We start from the raw sequence: 19,427 nt of genomic DNA, 5'->3' as shown, positions 1-19,427 counted from the left end.
TACCATTATTATTTTTAGCAGTCTAGAAAACTGCTTAAGAACTATGTTCAACTCTAAAAATCTTAATGTTGTTTCGAGATTTCTTGTAAGTGCACATGAAGAAAATCAAATGTGGGAAAAAAACACCCTGGCTTATGTCTGGAAGAGCCCACAGTCAGAGTGGGAGCCAGTGGAGCTCTGGAGGCCTATGATGACTTAAAAACCTGGATCCACATATCAATTTCTTTCTAGCATTAAACACAAGTTACTTACTCAAGACAAGGTTAGGTGAGTGACTGTTGAAATACAGACAGGTTAATTTTCTCTTTGGTTCTTACAAAAGAGGAATCTATCCACAACCTAGGAACAAAATCATAGGTAAACTCTTGATTAAATTATTTTTCCATGTGGAATTTCTGTGACCAGAACAAAGCTGCAAAGTTTTGCTCTTTGTTCCAGGTTTTTAAGTTTGCTTTGTATTCATTTACCTCTTGTCTTGTGTCTTCAACCATAACCACTTGACATCTTTGATGCATGGATCTCAGTTTTGGTCAAATTTTATTCCCCATGAAAAAGTAACTTATTTAACAGTGAAGTTATTTCCTTGTTCTTTAGCAGGAGCTGTTACAGTAATATTTAAACTGCCTATCAGGCAAATGAACTCAAATACCTCAAACTTACGCAATCTATTCAGTGATATCTGACAGTAGAAAAAATCTGGGTGCAGATTTCCCCCACCAGAACAGATACTTTGTCAAAACCAACCGTAATTCACAGTATTCTCCATGCTACATGGAGATTGTAGCAGAGAAATACTGACCAGCTGTAAATAATCCTATAGGATATCATTCACTCTGGAGAATTTTATATCCATGTGCTATGATTCCTTAAGTATTGTCATGCCCCTAAGTGCCACCCCTTTTAGAATCAGGATTATAGAGCAGAAACTTATTCAGATGGTACTTAGATTTTAAATTAAAACTCTGTGAAGAGGACCTGGGGGGAAAGAAGTTAATCTAAAAAGTTTTACTGGTGAAAAATGCTCTTTTAAATATTTGCTAAATACATCCATAGTACATGGATATTAATAAAGGGGTTTTATGACATATTCTGGGATATACATAAAGTTTAACTGCTTTTTAGTTTTATTTACTTAAGGAATCAACTGTCAGTAAAAATACCAAGACTTTTGTTACTTGTAACTTTTCTTTGAGTTTGTGACCTCCACTGTTAACCCCAAAATCAATGGATGCACTTTCATTCCTTTAATAGAAAAATATAGTAACTGTAATCATTCTTTTTAATAATGCAGTAAGATATTTATCATTTCTTAGTTTGCTCTAATTCTATGATTTAGCTGTAATCTACAGATTTCAGATCATTGCAACGACCAAATCTCTACAGTAGACTGTGAAGGAAAGAGGAGAAGAAGAACATTCAAGAACAGTATTCAAGAGTGGAAATGGTATTCAAGACTGGCAAGATGGAAATATTTTAAATCCAGGATAATGGTCTACAAAAAAGTCTGCTAAGTTTTGCTGGGAGAATCTTCAACAGTTTTAATCACTTTTTCACCTGCAAACTTAGAGGTGAAATAGAAAAAAACTGAGGAAAAGATCCAGTAACAATGAAGTAATAGAATCGTAGAATGATAGGGTTTGAGGGGACCTTTAGAGATTATCTAGTTCAACCCAATTGCAGAAGCAGGTTCACCTAGACAAGGTCACAAGTCATCTGAGTTGCTCCAAGAATCAGAAACAGTTTTTCCTAATTTAGTACCATCTGCTTCTTCTCAATGATCAGTAACACTGGGAATTCAGACAAACATTGCTTTCCTGACCTGTTTGCTGTGGACAGTATAGATTGAGAGCTGGCTGGGATAGATCCTCTTCACTCGATTCGTTTGGCTTTCAGGACCTGTGTATCCCAAAGGAGGCACTGAAAAGATCAGTCCTTATAGGGAGACGTCCGTTATCTGGACGCTCTGTCAAGAAAGATTTGGAGTGAAACCCTTTCTACTTTATAATTTCCTTCTTTTGCAATAATGAGAATGGAACACAGCACAAAACAGACCAAGCAGCACAATTCTTTCCATGGAGTAACTTTTTATTTGGTAATCATTTACACCATCGTCACTTGTGTGTAGTTTGCACCTTAACCTAAAGCACTTTGTATCTTCTATTTCCTTCCACTTGAACCATTTAAGTAGACTGCTAATTCATCAAGATGAGAAGTAGTTAAAAAGGATGTCTTTCTCCTTCTACTCAGAAAGAATTTGAAAATAAGACAGTGATAGTTTTAAGAGAGAATTCCACTTCACTGCTGATACCAACTGCAGGACAAATGTTATTTTTGTTTCTCATTTATTTGTCATTATAAAAATGTTGTAGTTCCACTTTTTAATTTTTAAAGCAATCTGTTTACACTAATTCCAGTAAAACAAACCCCAACTTTCTAAGCTCCCAAATCTGTCTCTTCTGTCTCCCGTTCCTCATTCTTAATTACTTGCACCTTCTCCCTCCTGAAAATTTACAGGTCGATGGCAAAAGAGGTTCTAGTATCACACATCCTCAAGTCATAGAAGTGCTATCTCATTTTTTTTCCTCTTGAGGCTTGGTTTTCCATCTGTTCTCCTAGTGTTGTGAGCCATGACTAAGTGCCAAATGTGGCGTGGCACAGCTGGTACAAATGATGGAAGTTTTCTCTCCTCAGCTTCCAGAGCATGTTATACTCTTCCCCACTCCTTGTTCCTTAGAACCTTTCTCTGGATTTTCCCAGTAGCTGTCTTTGGCAGATCCTGAACAAACTCCACCTGTAAGGCAAAAACATGCTCCAGTTTAGTAAAATACATTCTGACTAATCTCCCAAGTGCAAGGAAAGACACACTTTTACTATGGCTAGGGTAAAAGATGGGAAACTGCCCAGCTTGTGACTGGGACTCTGAAATTCCTTAGTATGCATCTTAGGCAGTAGTTGCAGGGATGAGTGCTTCAGCTTTCAGGACAGGGAGTTACTAGTGTCTTTACTGTTGATAAGGGATGAATTCCAATCCCTCTTATGCCAGTAGGAATTTCCCCTTTGCTTTAGCTGAGAGTCTGGACAGAGCTCAAGGAAGGAACTGGTAAGAGCTGAATGCCTTGCCCATTTGAGTTTCTGTGAAAACCCTAATATTTCATGAAAGAAAGACTGGGCCTTGACAAAGATAAGTCACATTACCATTTCCTACCTTTGAGTCCTTTCTAGCACATGCAGTGAATCTGAGGATCCAGCTGCAATAGGTCCTGTAATTTATTTTATTGAACTATGGTTGGAGCGTTTGTCAGAATGCAGTTGAACAGGAGCTGAGGGCAGGTCAAAAGCCATTCAGTTTTTGATACTATTAGAAGACCTGGCTTTTTGTGGGGTACTTACCTTCCTCGGATATTTGTAAGGTGCAGTCACCTTCTTGACATGTTGCTGAAGCTCATGAGTTAATTTTTCTGGATCATGTGATACAAAATCAGGAGCTAAAACAATGAAGGCTTTGACCACCTGTGCCACAAAAGTTAAGACACTCCATTAACTTCCAGACATGGCAATAAAGGGATATATTTGTTGCTAAAACTGTGCATCAAAATTCAGAATGCAAAAATTTTAGTTCCTTTTCATGGCTGTTTATTACAGAATGCAATGTCATGAAGGACATATTCTGCAGCATAGGATTTTTTTGCTACTTTTCCACTTCTTTTTCTTCTTAACTCTATACACTCTTAAACTTTCAAAAAGTTTTAGAACAGAAAAAGACAGCTGAAAATCTCACCCTGGGGCTCAAAGAAACATTACAAAGTCCCTTCCAATCCTACCATTCTATGATTCTATGGAAAGAAAAATGGACTGTTCTGGATATCATTGCCACCACCTGCTTGGTGACAAAAAGAGAAACAATCCAAATTCTATTTCTTACACAAAAAGATGCCTGGTTTCATGGCTGTGGGGGTGACCTGCTGGAGAGCAGCTTTGCAGAGAGAGACCTGGGAGTCCTGATTGATAATAAGCTAAATATGAGCCAGCAATGTGCCCTCGTGGCCAAGAAGGCCAATGGCAGCCTGGGATGCAGCAAGAAGAGTGTGGCCAGCAGGTCAAGGGAGGTTCTGCTCCCCCTCTACTCTGCCCTGCTGAGGCCTCATCTGGAGTCCTGTGTCCAGGTCTGGGCTCATCACCTCAAGAGGGACAGGGAAGTGCTGGAGAGAGTCCAGTGCAGGGCCACCAAGATGATCAGGGGATTGGAGCATCTTCCTTATGAGGAATAACTGCAGGACCTGGGGCTGTTTAGTCTGGAGGAGACTGAGAGGGGACCTCAATGATACTTACAGATATTTGAAAGGTGTCAAGAGAATGGAGCAACATTTTTTTCTGTAGCGTCCAGTGACAGGACAAGGGGTAATGGAAAAAGCTGGAACACAGAAAGTTCCACTTCAACTTAAGGAGAAACTTATTTACTGTAAGGGTGAGGGAACCCTGGCACTGGCTGCCCAGGCAGGGTGTGGAGTCTCCTTCTCTAGAGGTTTTCAAAACCTGCCTGGACACATACCTGTGTGACCTGATCTAGGCAGACCTGCTTGTGCAGGGGGTGTGGACTAGATGATCTTTACAGGTCCCTTCCAATCCCTACCATTCTAGGATTCTGTGATTCTTTGCCACAGTATGTCTAAAGAGACAAACTTTTTTCTACATCAAACCCTGCAAACTGGGTAGTAACTCTGAAATTCTAAGATCTGCCAAAGTATGGTTTTAAAAAAAAAGTTACCCAATTTGATTTAAAAAAAAAGCCCTGCAACATATTTAGTTCCAAGGATACCTGGTGTGTATGAGCAATTGAATGCTTAGAATAAAGTGCATTTCTTTCCATATAATTTCCCCTTTTACCTCCCCTCGAATTGGATCAGGACTGCTGACAACAGCTGACTCTGAGACTGCAGGGTGCTGTATTAGTGCACTTTCAATTTCAAATGGCCCAATACGATACCTAGGAGAAAATGCAGATATGACATCCATAGCAAGATAGCCCTTCAATTGGCCTTTCCAGATTAAATTTTAGCAGGCAAATGAGCAAATCCCAAAGCTACTGACATACCCAGAAGAATTAATTATATCGTCGTCTCTTCCAACAAACCAGATATATCCTTCTTCATCCATAACTCCTCTGTCCCCAGTGACATAAAAATTTCCACACACAGAGGCAGCAGTTTTCTCTGGATTATCCTGACAACAAATATGTCAAAAAAATGTACCAGACTGTTAGTGAAACGCAATGCATTTACTTTGCAGTGCTGCTTTAAAAGGAATAAGGTTTTCAAGTTGTACTCGAGTATGTGCAGTACTAATGTCTTTAATTAAAAAGAAAGAGCCACATTAATTTGCAGTTTTGTGGTGGAAATATGTGAGAGGTAGAAAAGAGTATTTGTGTATATACAGATTCATATTCTAGAGGAAAAGGGTCATGCTCTACTGAAATACCCATATATCATAGCAAATTAGTACAATATAACCCACTCTCTGCAGAGAAAGGATTTATCATTGTAGGGGAATGTCACAATAACCTCTTGTCAATGGAAACTTTTTAGGCTTTAACTTCAAAACCAAAGCACAAATGAGGTGACCTACAAGAACTCCAGAATCTACATTGACCTGTCACATCTAGTTTACACAGGGAAAACACCTTGACAAAGGAACACAGAATGAGAAATTGAAGTAAGTGTTGAATCCAAAGAAGTTTCTTATTACCTAGTGAGCAATTAGTTTGTGCAAACTGTTGTTTGAGGATGATAGAAATATTCAAGTATTATGAAGATTCAGAAGTGGTTTAAACTCTAAGTAATTGAAATTAAATAGGTTCCCTAAAACTCATCCAATGTGATTGTTCAAATGCAATGAAGAGTGTCTTTATATTTGCCTGATTCTAGTGTTTTAAGTATGTACTACAACTCAGCACCACCACAGACAGAATACTAGCTTAGATGGACCTTTCTAGCTTAGATGGACCAAGATGGCCATTCTTCTGACACATTTTTTTTAAGCCTGTTCTGCTCTCAGTGGATAAAGCACTGACATTCAAAAAGTAATGTTAGATTATGTGTGCTGGTACCACAGAGCCAAATGATGATCCACACTTGAAGGGTTTGTGCTGTAGTTTGTCTTTGTGCTGTTGATTTTATGCCCATTGTCTCTGTGACAAGTAACTTTACAAAGGGTTTCTCTGATATCAGAGATACATGCATGTTGGAACGTGTAAATTTTAAGGATTGTAGAAGATTAACCTGTGGATATCTCTGACAGAGATATGAGAGAATAAGATACTTGTACTCTTTGGAAAGTATTCCTGAGCTTCAGCTATATGAGCCTTTATGGGCTTCCTTCATTAATCCTTAATCAAGGACAGGAGTGGAATGGAAGAGAAAGGAGTGATGCACTGAACATGATGTCCATGCTAACTGCCTGGAACAAGATGGTTCGTGTTGCATCTTAAAAGTCATACTCTGCCAGTCAAGTCTGTTTCTAGAATAGCAGAACAATGTGCTAATCAGGCTAAAAGCTCTTAAAGCAACTCAGTGAGACCTTGTGAAGATCCTGTCTAAAATTCTGCTTCCTGAATCAGAATTTTGTCCTTGGTCTCTTGATCTTCTCATCAAGCACCGAGAGAGCAACTTGGACTTACCACATACTCAGAGAACAGACAGAATGGTCTCCTTGGTTGAACTTGGATACCAATGTTGCCTTCTTCTCCTGCAGGCAGAATAGCCCCATGGTCATCTATGATCTGAAGAAAAGACATATCATTATTGCTTTGATTATCTCAGTGAGATATCTGTCTCAGCACAGTGCAGGACAGAGAAGGGACACAAACAACTGTAGCTGAGCTCAGATATGACCTGTCAACATACCTGCACATCATAAGGGGGAACAGGTTTTCCAAAGGAGCCAGGTTTAATTTCCATTCCTTTCATATTGGCACAGATTGTCACCTGCATAATACATTTTAACTTGTTTTTGTTTTTTAAAATGATGCAGCATCCTGTAGACTTCATTATCATTTTCATTAGGCATGACACCACTTCCTGACTTTGTCATTATTAGGGCTGAATCAGGACTAAAGCAATGTGGTCCTCAAGCATATCAGAGAGGAGTTGAGAGGCATTTCAGGTCAACCCTGTGGCCCGAGGTTGCTTGTGTTCAGTCTGAGCCAGTGGGTTCCTTTGCAAACAATCGAATTTGCAAGACAGCACATGTGAAAATATGAGAGATCTTATTTCAATAATGGGACAATTAATTTGGGAGCATATCAAGGGCAAGAGAATGCCTGAAATCTGACTCTTAATAGCTTTGTTAACATTCACTTACAGAGAAATCTGGGATGTGAACTGATTTAATAGCTTTCATTGAAACCTCAGACAGGTCAAATTGATATCCAGAGCATTTTTTTGTTGTTTTAGTTTTACCTTTTAAGTAAGGATGATGAAGAGATCTGCTACAAGTTTTTTGATCTGAGAGAATCCCTGACCTGGCTTTTGCATAAGGTTAAACTCTCTGGCCACATTACTTCCTATAAACATTAAAGTAGGCAGCTAGTTGATTTTGGAACTATACAATCAATTACACATAGCTTCTTTAAAAAAAAAAAGTTCATTTAAATGCCACTCATACTTTCCATTCATTTATCAAGCACGCTGTGCCTCTGGTATTGTTACCTTTCAAAGGGCATAGTGCAAGAATTAATGCAAACCTACTGTTTCAGTCTGGCCATAACCTTCATAAATATCCAGCCCTGTCTGGATTTTCCACTTCGCCATCACTTCAGGATTGAGTGGTTCCCCTCCAGATACACAGCGTTTCAGGCTTGTGAACTTGTAGCTTGAGAAGAATAGCAAATGAAATAATATTCTTAACTCCTGAAAAGAGCAATGAATGATCTTAACTGAACAGCCTCCCTCAACTTTTGGAGTAAGTACACTTAACACTTCACAAGCTACGTTGGAAATGACAATAATCATCCTATTACACAGTTCTGGATTGGACTTCTGGATTGCTCATGTTACCACTGAGGATAATGGGGTTTATCTCTGGGTTACTGGCAGTAGGGTTTTTTACTGGAAAATTAGTGAGCAAATGTGTGTTCTTGGAAAAGCTGGTAAGAAAGGAGAAGTCTGAACAAGCACATCAGGATGTTTGTGAAAAGCTGAGTTATCTGCTGACACCCAAGATCACATAAGACACTGAGAATTTTCTACAGCAAAAGAAAAGCTGAATAGGAACAGAGATGAAAGATCTATGTGAGAAAAATAAGTACCTTACTGAAGATGTGAGAACTCTTCACAAATCATACTGACTATTTCTCATAAGCCAAGTATTTTACAGTGTTGTACCAAACTGCTAGGAACAGCTGCCAAGTAACTCTCAGCATGTGAAAATCCTGTAACTTCTCACTTAATTCTCAAGTATATGGGAACAACTCCACTATATTCCAGTAATTCCCTTATATAGCGCTGCCTGAAACCCTGACTTAACTGTGAACCATAAATTCAGAGGAAGTGTCAACTTCAAAAAACTCTCACTTGTTTCCTCTCTACTATCTTTTCAAAGACCTATTCCTGAAGCCCAAATGCCCTAAGGTGTGCCTAATTATTCTGGTATTTCAGAACATAGCTTTCTTTTCTCAGAGCCATTTGTGCTAACTATTAATTTCTTTTAACTGGAAAACAAAAAATTAAGCAATAGAAGGAACTAAACAGCCAAAGGTGTCACAGCATCATATATCCCAGCCTCTCTATGCTACCCTTGCAACAGACAGATGTGCATGCAGTACCTGCTCAAATCATGTTGGACCAGCATGCGGTAGGCAGTGGGAGCAGTGCAAAAGACAGTGATGGGATATCTTGAGAGAGCCTGGAAAAACAGAAAACATTTTGTTGAAAAGAAAATGATGGGTCTGATCTTGTAGATGTGAAGGTGATGGGCACAACTTGTGTATTTAAATGTCTGCAAAATGAAACCTGTAAAGATACAACATATGTTCAACACAGAGAACAGCTACGGATTAGTGACTATGAATCCTGACTGTGGAGTGGTTGTACCAGTCAATCTCAGTGCTGTAGGAAAAACAGTACTTTCTGTCCAACAAAAATAACTCCTGTAAATAAATCACCCCTGACAGTAGAAGTTCCAATGATGAATGTTTTCTTCTCAAAGCAACTGTGCCTGAGGCTCAAGACTAAGTCACAACAGTCAACTAGTGTAAAGGTTTTGCATTCATTTTTCTTGTGAAAGTCTGGGTCTTGTTGTCCAAACAAGAGACCAATGTTGAGGTGAATTGGCCAGGTGACTGGTTTTTGTAAAATGATAGAAAGGAAGAATAAGTATTCTGGCAATTCATTGAAAATTCATTCAGGGTAACAGGACCCTGATTCAGGTCTATGTCATACTCTGATTACTGCTCTACTCTCATCCTGAGCCCAGAGTACCAGGAAGCCCTTACCTGAAGTAAGATGTGGGCTTAATACAGAACAAGAGAGTAGTGATCCTGAGTTCTGCTTATCCTGTATCTTTCACCACATCTCTACCCTGTAGCTATGTCACATGGCCTAACCAGGAGGGAAAACACTTGATCCTCTAGCTTACTGGGCACCAAAGGGAGAGATGACTACTTGGGATGTGGGAAGTGCTATCCCTGCTGCTACAGAGAAGTGGAGCTACAGAGCTACCCATGCACTGGAGCCCAGCTTGTTTGCTTCATTATTGCAAAATGGAAATGAAACTCATAGTATAAAATATTATGCCTACCTCTGCAATAACTGCTGGTTTAAACTGTGGCAAATGGTGTATGAAGACACATGATCCACAGATCCATGGCATAAAAACACTGCTCCAAGCTGATTTTACCCAGCCAGTATCAGAGGTATTCCACATGATATCTGAAGGAGTCAAGTTAATCCAGTGCCTGATAATAAAGCAGAGACAAAAAAAATGCTTCATAGAGTGTGAAGGCATTGATCACAGCATAATTAAAGGGCAGGAGGCTTCCATTAGAAGACACAGTGTCAGGAAGTGAAGCTCTTCAGAAAGTCTGTAAGAGTTGAAAAATCTTAAACATTCTCTTATTTCTCTTCATTCTCTCCTGTTTAACATTTCCAGCATTTGCTTTTCTCCTCAACAGTGCAAAACACCCTTGGCTTGACTTGCAGAATCTGCATTTAGACCAAAAATAACTCGAACAGATCATTTGGAGTAGGGTTTCCCCACCTTTTGGATTAGAGACATCAGCTAAATCACATCTTACTTCTCTAGGAAACTAACCAAACTGATTTTATGGACTCTATACCACCAACTTACAACTCAGAATAACTTCAAAATATATCTGTTGATTTTTATGACTTTTCTCACTCCTTGAACATAAACGATGTTCAATGAAAGCAAATCAGTAGACTCAAGATTCAAAAGATTCAAAGACACAGATTCAAACTGAATGGTAACTTTTAAGGTATAAAGCTATAGTCTAGGGTTGCTTTGGTTCTCAAGGAAAGTTTACATAAACTAAAGCACTTGACTTTATCTGGTTTCGACATGCTGTGCTTACTGCTACTCCACAGTCAGACCTCTGAGTGAGAGAACACTGCCTGATGATCTCAACTGAGTCTTCAAGAAGCTTTTAATACCCAGAGTTTCACTGTGAGAGGGGAAAGGTGAGGAAGAAGTAAGATCATACACTCATGAGATGTCTATATTTACTGTTTTACAGTTACTTTTTCAATTTAATTGTGATCATGTCACTTGATCAGGGCTCTGAGAACAACTGGAAGGCATACCTGCCACTGGTTGCAAATCCAATGCCGTAACTGCTGTGGGACTGCACCACCATTTTTGGAAAGCCTGTACTTCCACTAGTAAAATAGATCAACATTGGGTCTTGGCTTCTTGTCTTGACACATTTATGGTCAGCAGATGTCACCCTTCAGAAGAAATAGTACACAACACTTACTACATGTAGTTTTTTTCAGGATAGAAACAGGGCTTTCTAAGGTTTAGGAGATAAACAGGAAAATACCCTCAAACTATAAAATCTCTCTAAATAAATAGTTGCATCAGATACCAAAGGGCACATCTTGCTAGTCACAAGTGTGCTCTGTATGCCATCATATTCAAGATGTGAGCACCCACAGCACATTCCAGTGACTTTGCCTACAATTATTTTGCAAAGGCACTCAAGGTGCTTGGTAGAGATCAGCAGGTAGATGCAAAACAACTTCTGCCTCAACACGTCCTGTTGCCCAATCTGAAATCAATGTGGGCCATATTCAGGCTATTATGTCAGGTAGTGTGGTCTTAGTATTACACCATTTATGGTATTATACTGGTATTACACCATTTATGTTCAAGAGGCTGATGAACAATGCAGATCATCTGGACTACCACGATAGCCCAGGGAAGAAATAACTGATGCCATGTTAGCTGAGCACTGAGAGCTGCCAACAGATACCTTCTCACTGAATTCAAGAGGCATTGGGCTCTAGAAGATAAGCAGGGGAGGATGGTAAAACAGCTGGATACTCACGCAAAGAGTTCTTTGAGATTCAGCCACCCATCTCTGCTCTCTTTGCCTACAAACAGTTTGCTTTTCAGAAACTGGCAGTCAGGTATGACAGATTCTACTGCAGGTGCCAGTGTACCGTCGGTAATGATGCACTTGGCCTTTGAAGCCTGGAGTCGGTATAGGATGTCTTTGGCTGTTAATTGGGATGTTCCTGGAATAAAGACAATTCCTGGAAGAAAGTAACAAGCAATTTAGAAAATGGAACGTTTCTCTTTATTATGTTCACAGAACGTGACACGTCAGCCATAGGAAAGATGAGTCAAAAATTTAGCCTTTGAGAAACAGGGTTCAACTCTAACTCATGTTTGAGGGCAGAGCTTGCATTAGTTTGTGGCCTAGGAATGAGTGTTGAGATTATCATCCCCTTAATTAAGTATATCAATAATGTCAGCATTTGGATTATATTTACAGCTGGAATAAAGATATTCATTTTAATAAGGAATTAATATCTATGATATGAGATAAATAGATGTCAGGCAGCTTACGTACAGCTCAAAGGAGTTGTCAAGTGAAAAAACATGTTTGAATACTGAGTACAATTCACATTTTAAGAGGGTGAGGTGGGAGGTGGAATCAATTTAGTGCATTTCTATACATGCGTTTCCCAAGGATCTCAATAGATTTGACCTACAGATGGATTTCAGGTTTTTCCACCCTTAGAGGCGTCCATCAGATTTTACAACTGGGAAACTGAGGCACTGAGATTCTGAATGATGCTCCCATGTCATAGTCCAGAATATCTTGGATACAATAAAATTGGTTTCTCTGAGCTTTAACCCCATTTACAATCTGCAAGATTCACAATGCTTAAAAGTGGGACAAAAAGACTTTATCCTGTCTCTGTCAAATTGCTACCAAATGGATGGTTAGCAGCCTAAAAATGCCATGGGTCAAACTCTTCCCAAGAAGAGTAAAAGCAGAGTGAAAAATATTGCATTGAATTATTAACCAATCTAGATATATAACTTACTGCATTAAAGCTGTCCCCACTTGATAATAGATATGGTGAAATCTGGCCTTAGATTGTAACCATTCAGCCTTCACTGGCTTCAACTGAGGATGCCCTTTATCTGGACCATGCCTGTTCAGCACTTGGTACAACGTCACTTTGGTTGCTGTGTGGGATGCTGCCAAATCTCCTTCTATGCAACTACTGACTTGTACAGGGCACAGCAGCATATTTCTGCTTTTTTTTTTTTTGCAAATTAATTGATCATATTTTTCATATGTCCTTTTTTTTTCCCCTGGATCCAAGAGGTCACTCACCTGTTCGCATACAGGCTACATTCACTAGCCACCATTCAGGAACACGAGGCAGAACTGCTATAACTCTGTCTTCTCTCTGCAAACCACAGGTCTCAGAAAGTATATTAGCTGCTTTCCTAGACAGAAATCCCAGCTCTTCAAAGCTCCACTTCACCTCCTCTCCCTCATCATTAACCCACCAGAAAGCTGGATTTGCTGGTCGTTTACCATCCTAGAACAAAAGAGAAGATATTAAAATAAGAACAGAGACCTTAAAGGGTTTCATTTCTATCCAAAATAATTCCAAACTAAGAAAATCACCCCTGGCACCTAGTGTCTTAAAGTGATACCTATGTTTCTAACAAAGAAAAGAAAATAGTGCATTCTACCCTACAGCTAATGCAGAGGGCGTCAGGAGGCAGAGGCATTCTTTTTTTCTATGGTATCTAGCAACAGGACAAGGGGATATGGGATGAAGATGGAACACAAAAAGTTCCATTTAAACATAAGAAAAAACGATTTCACTGTTCAGGTGATGGAGCCCTGGCACAGGCTGCCCAGGGAGGGTTGTGGAGGCTCCTTCCTTGGAGATCTACAAGACCTGCCTGGACATGTTCCTATGCAACCTGATCTAGGTGACCCTGCTTCTGCAGGGGGTTGGACTAGATAATCTCTAAAGATCCCTTCCAAGCCCTACCATTCTATGATTCTATGATAATGCTATTCAGTATCTGCCAGGAAAATTGGCTTGTATCATCTGAGATTTGTTCCAAGGTCTATGAAGTAAAAGAAAAACACCTTTTCCAGTCGTGTCCACTCATCTAAGACATCACTTGCAAAGTTGAAATATTCCGGTAGCTCCCTTTTGCACTGGTTTATAGAGTCATAATATGAAGCAAGATCAGATGTAAGAAGCCTGTTGTATCCATGGAATAATCTGCATGGTGGCTTGAGAATCTGCAAACACTGGGGAATCCATGATTTAATAAATGCTGTCATGATAAATGAAGTTTTGTCAGACACTGGGGGGAAAAATCTGATGTATGTCTACAAGAATCAGTCTTCTGAAATGAAAAGAAAATACATTTAAAACCAGACAGGTATTGGATGCTATCTAGTTTATGATGTTGGATAAATTAACACAAACTAGCTGGAATAAATAGGTTGCTGTCATGCCTCCTCGTTCCTCCCCATTATTTTATGTGGTTCTTAAATTAAGTGCTCCTCCTTTTTGGGCAAAGAGATTGTGTGCTGGTTTTTCATTATACTCTGCCCTCTTCTTTGTCAGCTGATGAATGAATCTCATATCTCATCTCTAAGCTTTCACTGGCCAGTCCTTTTCTAAATATCTGTCACTTGGTTTCAGTAAATTTTGTATATTACTTTTCCTCCTTACAGAAATAATATGCCACTGGTTCGAAAGTGTTTTGAGGACACTGTTTAACCTCTTAAGATGGTCTCTGTAATTATGCTATGTCTTACATATACACTAGATGGCGATTCACACTGGATTTATGCATCAATAAAACCAAAGAAGGTGTTTGTGAGTTCTGTTTTCATTGGGGACATGGAATAAATGCAAAATAAACACTACAAAAGCAAAGGTGAAGCAGCAAAGACTTTAATTTGCTTTGCACTTCAGCTGAAGTGTTGAATTTATAAAAAGATACACGTTGTAAAACAAACTTGCAAAGAAAATCCCAGCACTTCCAGTTTCTCATAGTCTTTCCTATACAACATACAGGTACCTGTGGAAGAGGCAGAGTGGATGATGTTTCAGTTCTTTAAAGTCCAGCCTTGGAAGACTGGATCCTTACTCATAGATTCAGAATCTTTCCCTCAATGAAATGGAGCCAGCTTTGTTTTTAAACCTTTCCATGCCACAACTTTCTCCTTATATAAATCACCAACAGTACATACCTATCTCATGAGGGTACTATGTAGTTATTTTTACTGTTGCATTATGTATTGCAAGTGTACTTTAGTGACAGTTTAAGTGTTCAATGCCAATAAATACCAGAAACTGACATCACTCTAAAATCACTGTATTTGCAAAAGGCAAAACAGAGAAATCAGAAGGTGCCCACAAGCGAGGAATGTGTCAATATCTCCCAACCACACAACAGATTCCAGGGTATGAGTGACAACAAAGCAGAAGGCCCAGGAACTGTATTTATCCTGCATCCAACATCTCCTGCTGGTTGGCCTGTTACTTCTTCCATAGCCTTCAAATTGTAAAGCACAAAATGAAAGAGCCAAAACTAGTTAGCTGTGATGAAGAAATGTGCAGAAATGTGACTTCATCTGCTGCATGCCTAAAAGAAAACATCATACTCCACCAGTTTCAATTTTCTATTTAGTTCCACTAGATCCAGCTCTGTACTTCATTGCAAATCTGTCCTGAGAGGACTGACTGCTGTATGATTCTCCTCTTGCTTCACTTTCCTTTCAGGACATAATGGTCAGAAATCCTTTCCAGAATGATGCTTATTTCCTGGTAGGAGGTTTCCAGGAGGGATTTGAATTGAGTGCTATTTGTTTCACTGTCAGACTGGGGAAACCCAGCTCTCTAAGCAAAAACTTTTGTCACTCTACCTGTGCTCTGGGAGCCTTATGCTGTGTTCTGAGCCTACAATATGGCCTGTTTGGATCAAACAGACCTTGTTTGTTTTTCTCTGTACTTCAGAAACATGCTTTTTAATCCTCCTAGGATGTTATTCGAAAGACATCTTTGAAAAAAGAGTTTTTTATGAAGAGATAAAACCCCACAAAGTCAAACAGGAGACTGTGTCATTTTTTTCTTTAGTACCTGATTGCTGCATCTGTATTTACATATGATCTTATCTTGCATGCAGCCTGAATGCACAGGTCCCTCTGATTTCATTAGGCACTCTGTATGAGTGCTAATAAAACACATCCCTAAGTGCATTACAACCAAAACCTTTAAGATTGACAGGGAAGAGTTCACTTGAAATGCAGCCCCACTCATACCAGGCATTAAAACAACCTAAATTGAAGCAATATGTCACCCAAGATCCTTCAGTCCCAAGAAAACAGACTACCACTTCCATCACCATTACAAACTCTCCCTCCTGTGCAGTCCATTCCAGTGCTCCCTCACCCTCACAGTGAAGAAATTCTTCCTTGTATTTCTCTGGAAACTCTTTTCTTTCAGCTTGTACCCATTGCCCCTTGTCCTATCACTGGCCATCACTGAAAACAGCCTGGTTCCATCCTCCTGACACCCATCCTTTATGTATTTGTAAACATTAATAATATCACACCTCCGTCTCCTCTTCTCCAAGCTAAAGACCCCAGCTCTCTCAGCCTTTCATCATATGGCAGATGCTCCACTCCATCATCTTGGTGGCCCTGCACTGAACTCTCTCCAGCAGCTCCCTGTCCTTCTTGAACTGAGGGGCCCACAACTGGACAAAATACTCCAGATGTGGGCAATTTAAGGGATGGTCAGATGTGATCAGTTTAAGGGATAAAGATGTTTCTGCTACAATTACAAGCTGTCAGATATTTACAGAAATAACCATTTCTTAGTAAATGGTGCCTTCTTAATCTTTTTGGCAGACATTTGTTGAAATGTTCTGAAAAGGCTAGTTAGGGAGGCTTCATACTTCACAAGCATAGTTGGTAACTACCCTAAGGATGAAACAATACGTTTCATCCCTTCACTTTACTGTACAGATGTTGCATGAAATTGTGCTACCACTGGAGAAGAATGGCAAAGTCTTCTGGTTTAATCCACAAAGTAGTATCTTACTTGAGCTCCAACTTGGCCTAAGAAACACAGACATTAAAATTACATATTCAAAGCAATGAGAGGTTTTCTCATGCTCTGAATCAGATCCATAATATGTAGCTCCATAAGAGCAACGGATAACCAAATATTAAGGAGAGGATCCATCCTCAATACTGTTCCAAGTACCCCCTGTTTTGTCTGCAGCTCTGTGCTGAGTAGCAGTGACAAGAGTAGGCTGTATAATTACAGAAGTGCACTATAAATTAACTCGTGCTTCGGAAGGTAAGTGGTTCCTCCTGTGCTCTCTTACACTCTCCCCAGGGTTCTGATTATTTACAGAAACAGTAAACCCACCTTCCTCACAGATACCTTTTTCCCAAATGCCTCTGAAGATGGGCAAGCTATTAGCTACACTAGCCTTCCCATGGAAAAGTGTAGTTGGCTCCACTGGTGGTAGACTCTGTTATCAGGCTTATCAGCCTCTTAGCTTGGCTGATACAACAGCAGCCATTTGAGCAGCAAACCCTGCTGCTCAGTGCTGCTTTGCTCCTTTCTTTCTTTCTCTGGACAAAGGCAGGACAAGATGAAGACACACCAGTTTTTCCTTCTGCCATTATTGTTTATTACAGGCTTCCTGACAGCAGACAGCATAAGCCCAAATAAAATAAAGCTGAAGAAAGCCAAACTCCCCAAGATAAAAAAGGAGAATTATGTACTCTTGCTGAAAGCAAGCAACTTTGACAGAGCATTGGAGGAAACAAAGTACCTGCTGGTGGAGTTCTGTGAGTATCTGTTTCCACTGTCTCTTACCTTGATGGCTCTGCAGAGCATAACTGATGCTGGAGCTCTCAGGTATGCTTTTACTCTTGCTTTGTCTTCTAGTAGTTTGTTTCACTTTTCTCCATGTATCTATTTCTGACCATAACTAGAGTAATTTATTCCTTGTTGAGTTGGCTAAATACCTCCTGCTATGTAAGGTGGATATTGCAAGTATGATGGGTCCTCACTCACAGCGCTGACTTGGCATTCTCTGCTTCCACTGCTTTGCAAATATGTATTTCACAGCAGGCATGGCTGAAACTCTGGATATTAAAAGAATCAAATCAAATCAGAGAGGTTTTTGTTGGATGACATCTCTCCTCTGTTAGTGTTTGGGCATCAGAGAATGTCTTTTTTTGCAATGTTTTGGTGTCTAAAATGGAATTACATTGAACTCTTTCCCTGAAATTAGCACTCCATTAAGTGGAGGCTGGTTTCTGTTTTTTTCTGTTAGGTTCCTGTTTATTCCTCATGGGGAGGAAACTAGTGGAGGATTTTGGGTAACTAACTTAGTTAGAAGGTCTGACCATCTGAGCCTTACAGAAAGTAAATCACGAAAGCAAAAGGCTAAAGGTATATTCTCATGATGTTACCCTTTTAAAAGTTCAGATGCTGCATAACTTCCCACTCCACAAACTCAGAGCTGTATTTCCTAGCAGCTTGCTGGTAGCAGAAACTCTTCAATTTGTACAAGATTTGTCTCTCTTGCTTGGGCTTGACCTTGCTTCATTGTATCACACTCACTGAGCTCAGTGCACACAGTCACTTGGCCTTAAATTCCACAAACACCTTGCAAACTAGTGCTCCTTTGGAGGCAGGCTTTAAAGACAGGCACAAGCTGAAAACTCCAATCTATTCCATATTTGGAAGGGATAATGGAAATTAAGACAATATCCTAACTTTGCAGAGTTGCATGTGATTTGTTCTTTTGCCTCACTACCAAACCTGTGTGATGATGATGATAATAATAACAATAAATAGTAGTAGTAGCAGCAGTGTAGGCTAATGTGAAGCTCATATTTTTCTGACAGCAAACCTAAAAGATACTAACAGGTATCATAAGCTTGGATCATAACAAACATCTCATGAATCCTGAAACAATGTTATGAAGTTTTAAATATTTTAAAAACTTTCAGAACAATCACATTAGAAATGTCTTTAAAACAATGTTTAAGACCTTTAAACACTTTTGAAAATGCTGACATTTAGCAAGGTCTTGGGGTTTTTTTTGGTCTTAAACTGTGGATAATCTAAAGCTATTTGCCAAATTCAGTTTGCAGTTGTGAATTGTTTTGAACTCTCTGAAGACACATTATTTTGGTGAAAAAATAATTTATCAGAAAAGTGTTAATCAAGTTCCACTGTCAGCTGTGTAAGTGCTGATTGAAAGCACAAAACCTTACTGTTCAGATCTGAGTTTGCAGACAAACCTCTGTACTACTGTCAGAGCTGATCAACAATGAGATAGTGTGACACACTTCAGGATTCCAGCCTAATGATGAATGGAAAGAAGACGCATGGAAAGTTTCCTGAACAGACAAGAGATGAAGAAAGATGTCCAGAATACAGTAGCTCGGGGATTTAAATCAGGATCTCTTCCCCCTATTTCAGAGCAGAGTCTTGGACCTTTCTCTCTGATATCCCCCCACCCTCACAACCTGTTTGCTTCAGGAGGGAAGGAGAAAAACTCTTTTGTTCCACAGCACATCTTCCAAAAACTGCTCCTTAACCACATCTTGCTCCAAGGATCCACACTGCCTTCTGGTTTGGATTCAAGGTCACCACTTCTATCTGAAGGGCTTCCTGAAAACTCATTGATTGCCTTTCCCCAAAAAACATAAAGGCACCTACAGCCCCTGCAGAGATTCAGAATCACTCATGAGAGGAGCTCCACAGCCCAGATACTCAATCTCAATGGTTTCCCAATGGCCACTAAACAGCCTCGGGGACAGTGAAAAACTATCCTGCTGTGAGGCATAGCCCTGAGTTGTATAAACCTGAGTCCATCAT

The 19,427-nt window shown here is 39.7% G+C and overlaps 1 protein-coding gene across 2 annotated transcripts; it reads right to left on the bottom strand.

The window, feature by feature from the left end:
- Positions 1 to 2,704: 2,704 nt before the first annotated feature.
- Positions 2,705 to 18,332, bottom strand: LOC104549605 (acyl-coenzyme A synthetase ACSM3, mitochondrial). 2 transcript variants are annotated; one of them, XM_061992693.1, is made up of 15 exons: positions 18,307 to 18,332; positions 14,716 to 14,737; positions 13,643 to 13,792; positions 12,866 to 13,076; positions 11,561 to 11,768; positions 10,815 to 10,958; positions 9,793 to 9,949; positions 8,819 to 8,898; positions 7,743 to 7,866; positions 6,900 to 6,980; positions 6,674 to 6,775; positions 5,093 to 5,220; positions 4,885 to 4,984; positions 3,391 to 3,510; positions 2,705 to 2,791 (listed from the first exon to the last, which is right to left on the bottom strand). In XM_061992693.1, the coding sequence occupies exons 1-15, from the start codon at positions 18,330 to 18,332 to the stop codon at positions 2,705 to 2,707; spliced, it is 1,740 nt and encodes a 579-aa protein (XP_061848677.1). The 2 variants fall into 2 exon arrangements, with proteins under 2 accessions (XP_061848677.1, XP_061848675.1); XM_061992691.1 differs by lacking the exons at positions 14,716 to 14,737; positions 18,307 to 18,332 and having other exon boundaries at positions 13,643 to 13,843.
- Between the last annotated feature and the right edge of the window lie 1,095 nt (positions 18,333 to 19,427).

This window comes from Colius striatus, chromosome 3, assembly GCF_028858725.1.
Source record: "Colius striatus isolate bColStr4 chromosome 3, bColStr4.1.hap1, whole genome shotgun sequence".
Classification (NCBI taxonomy): Eukaryota; Metazoa; Chordata; class Aves; order Coliiformes; family Coliidae; genus Colius; species Colius striatus.
This window is presented reverse-complemented; position numbering and strand designations above follow the sequence as displayed.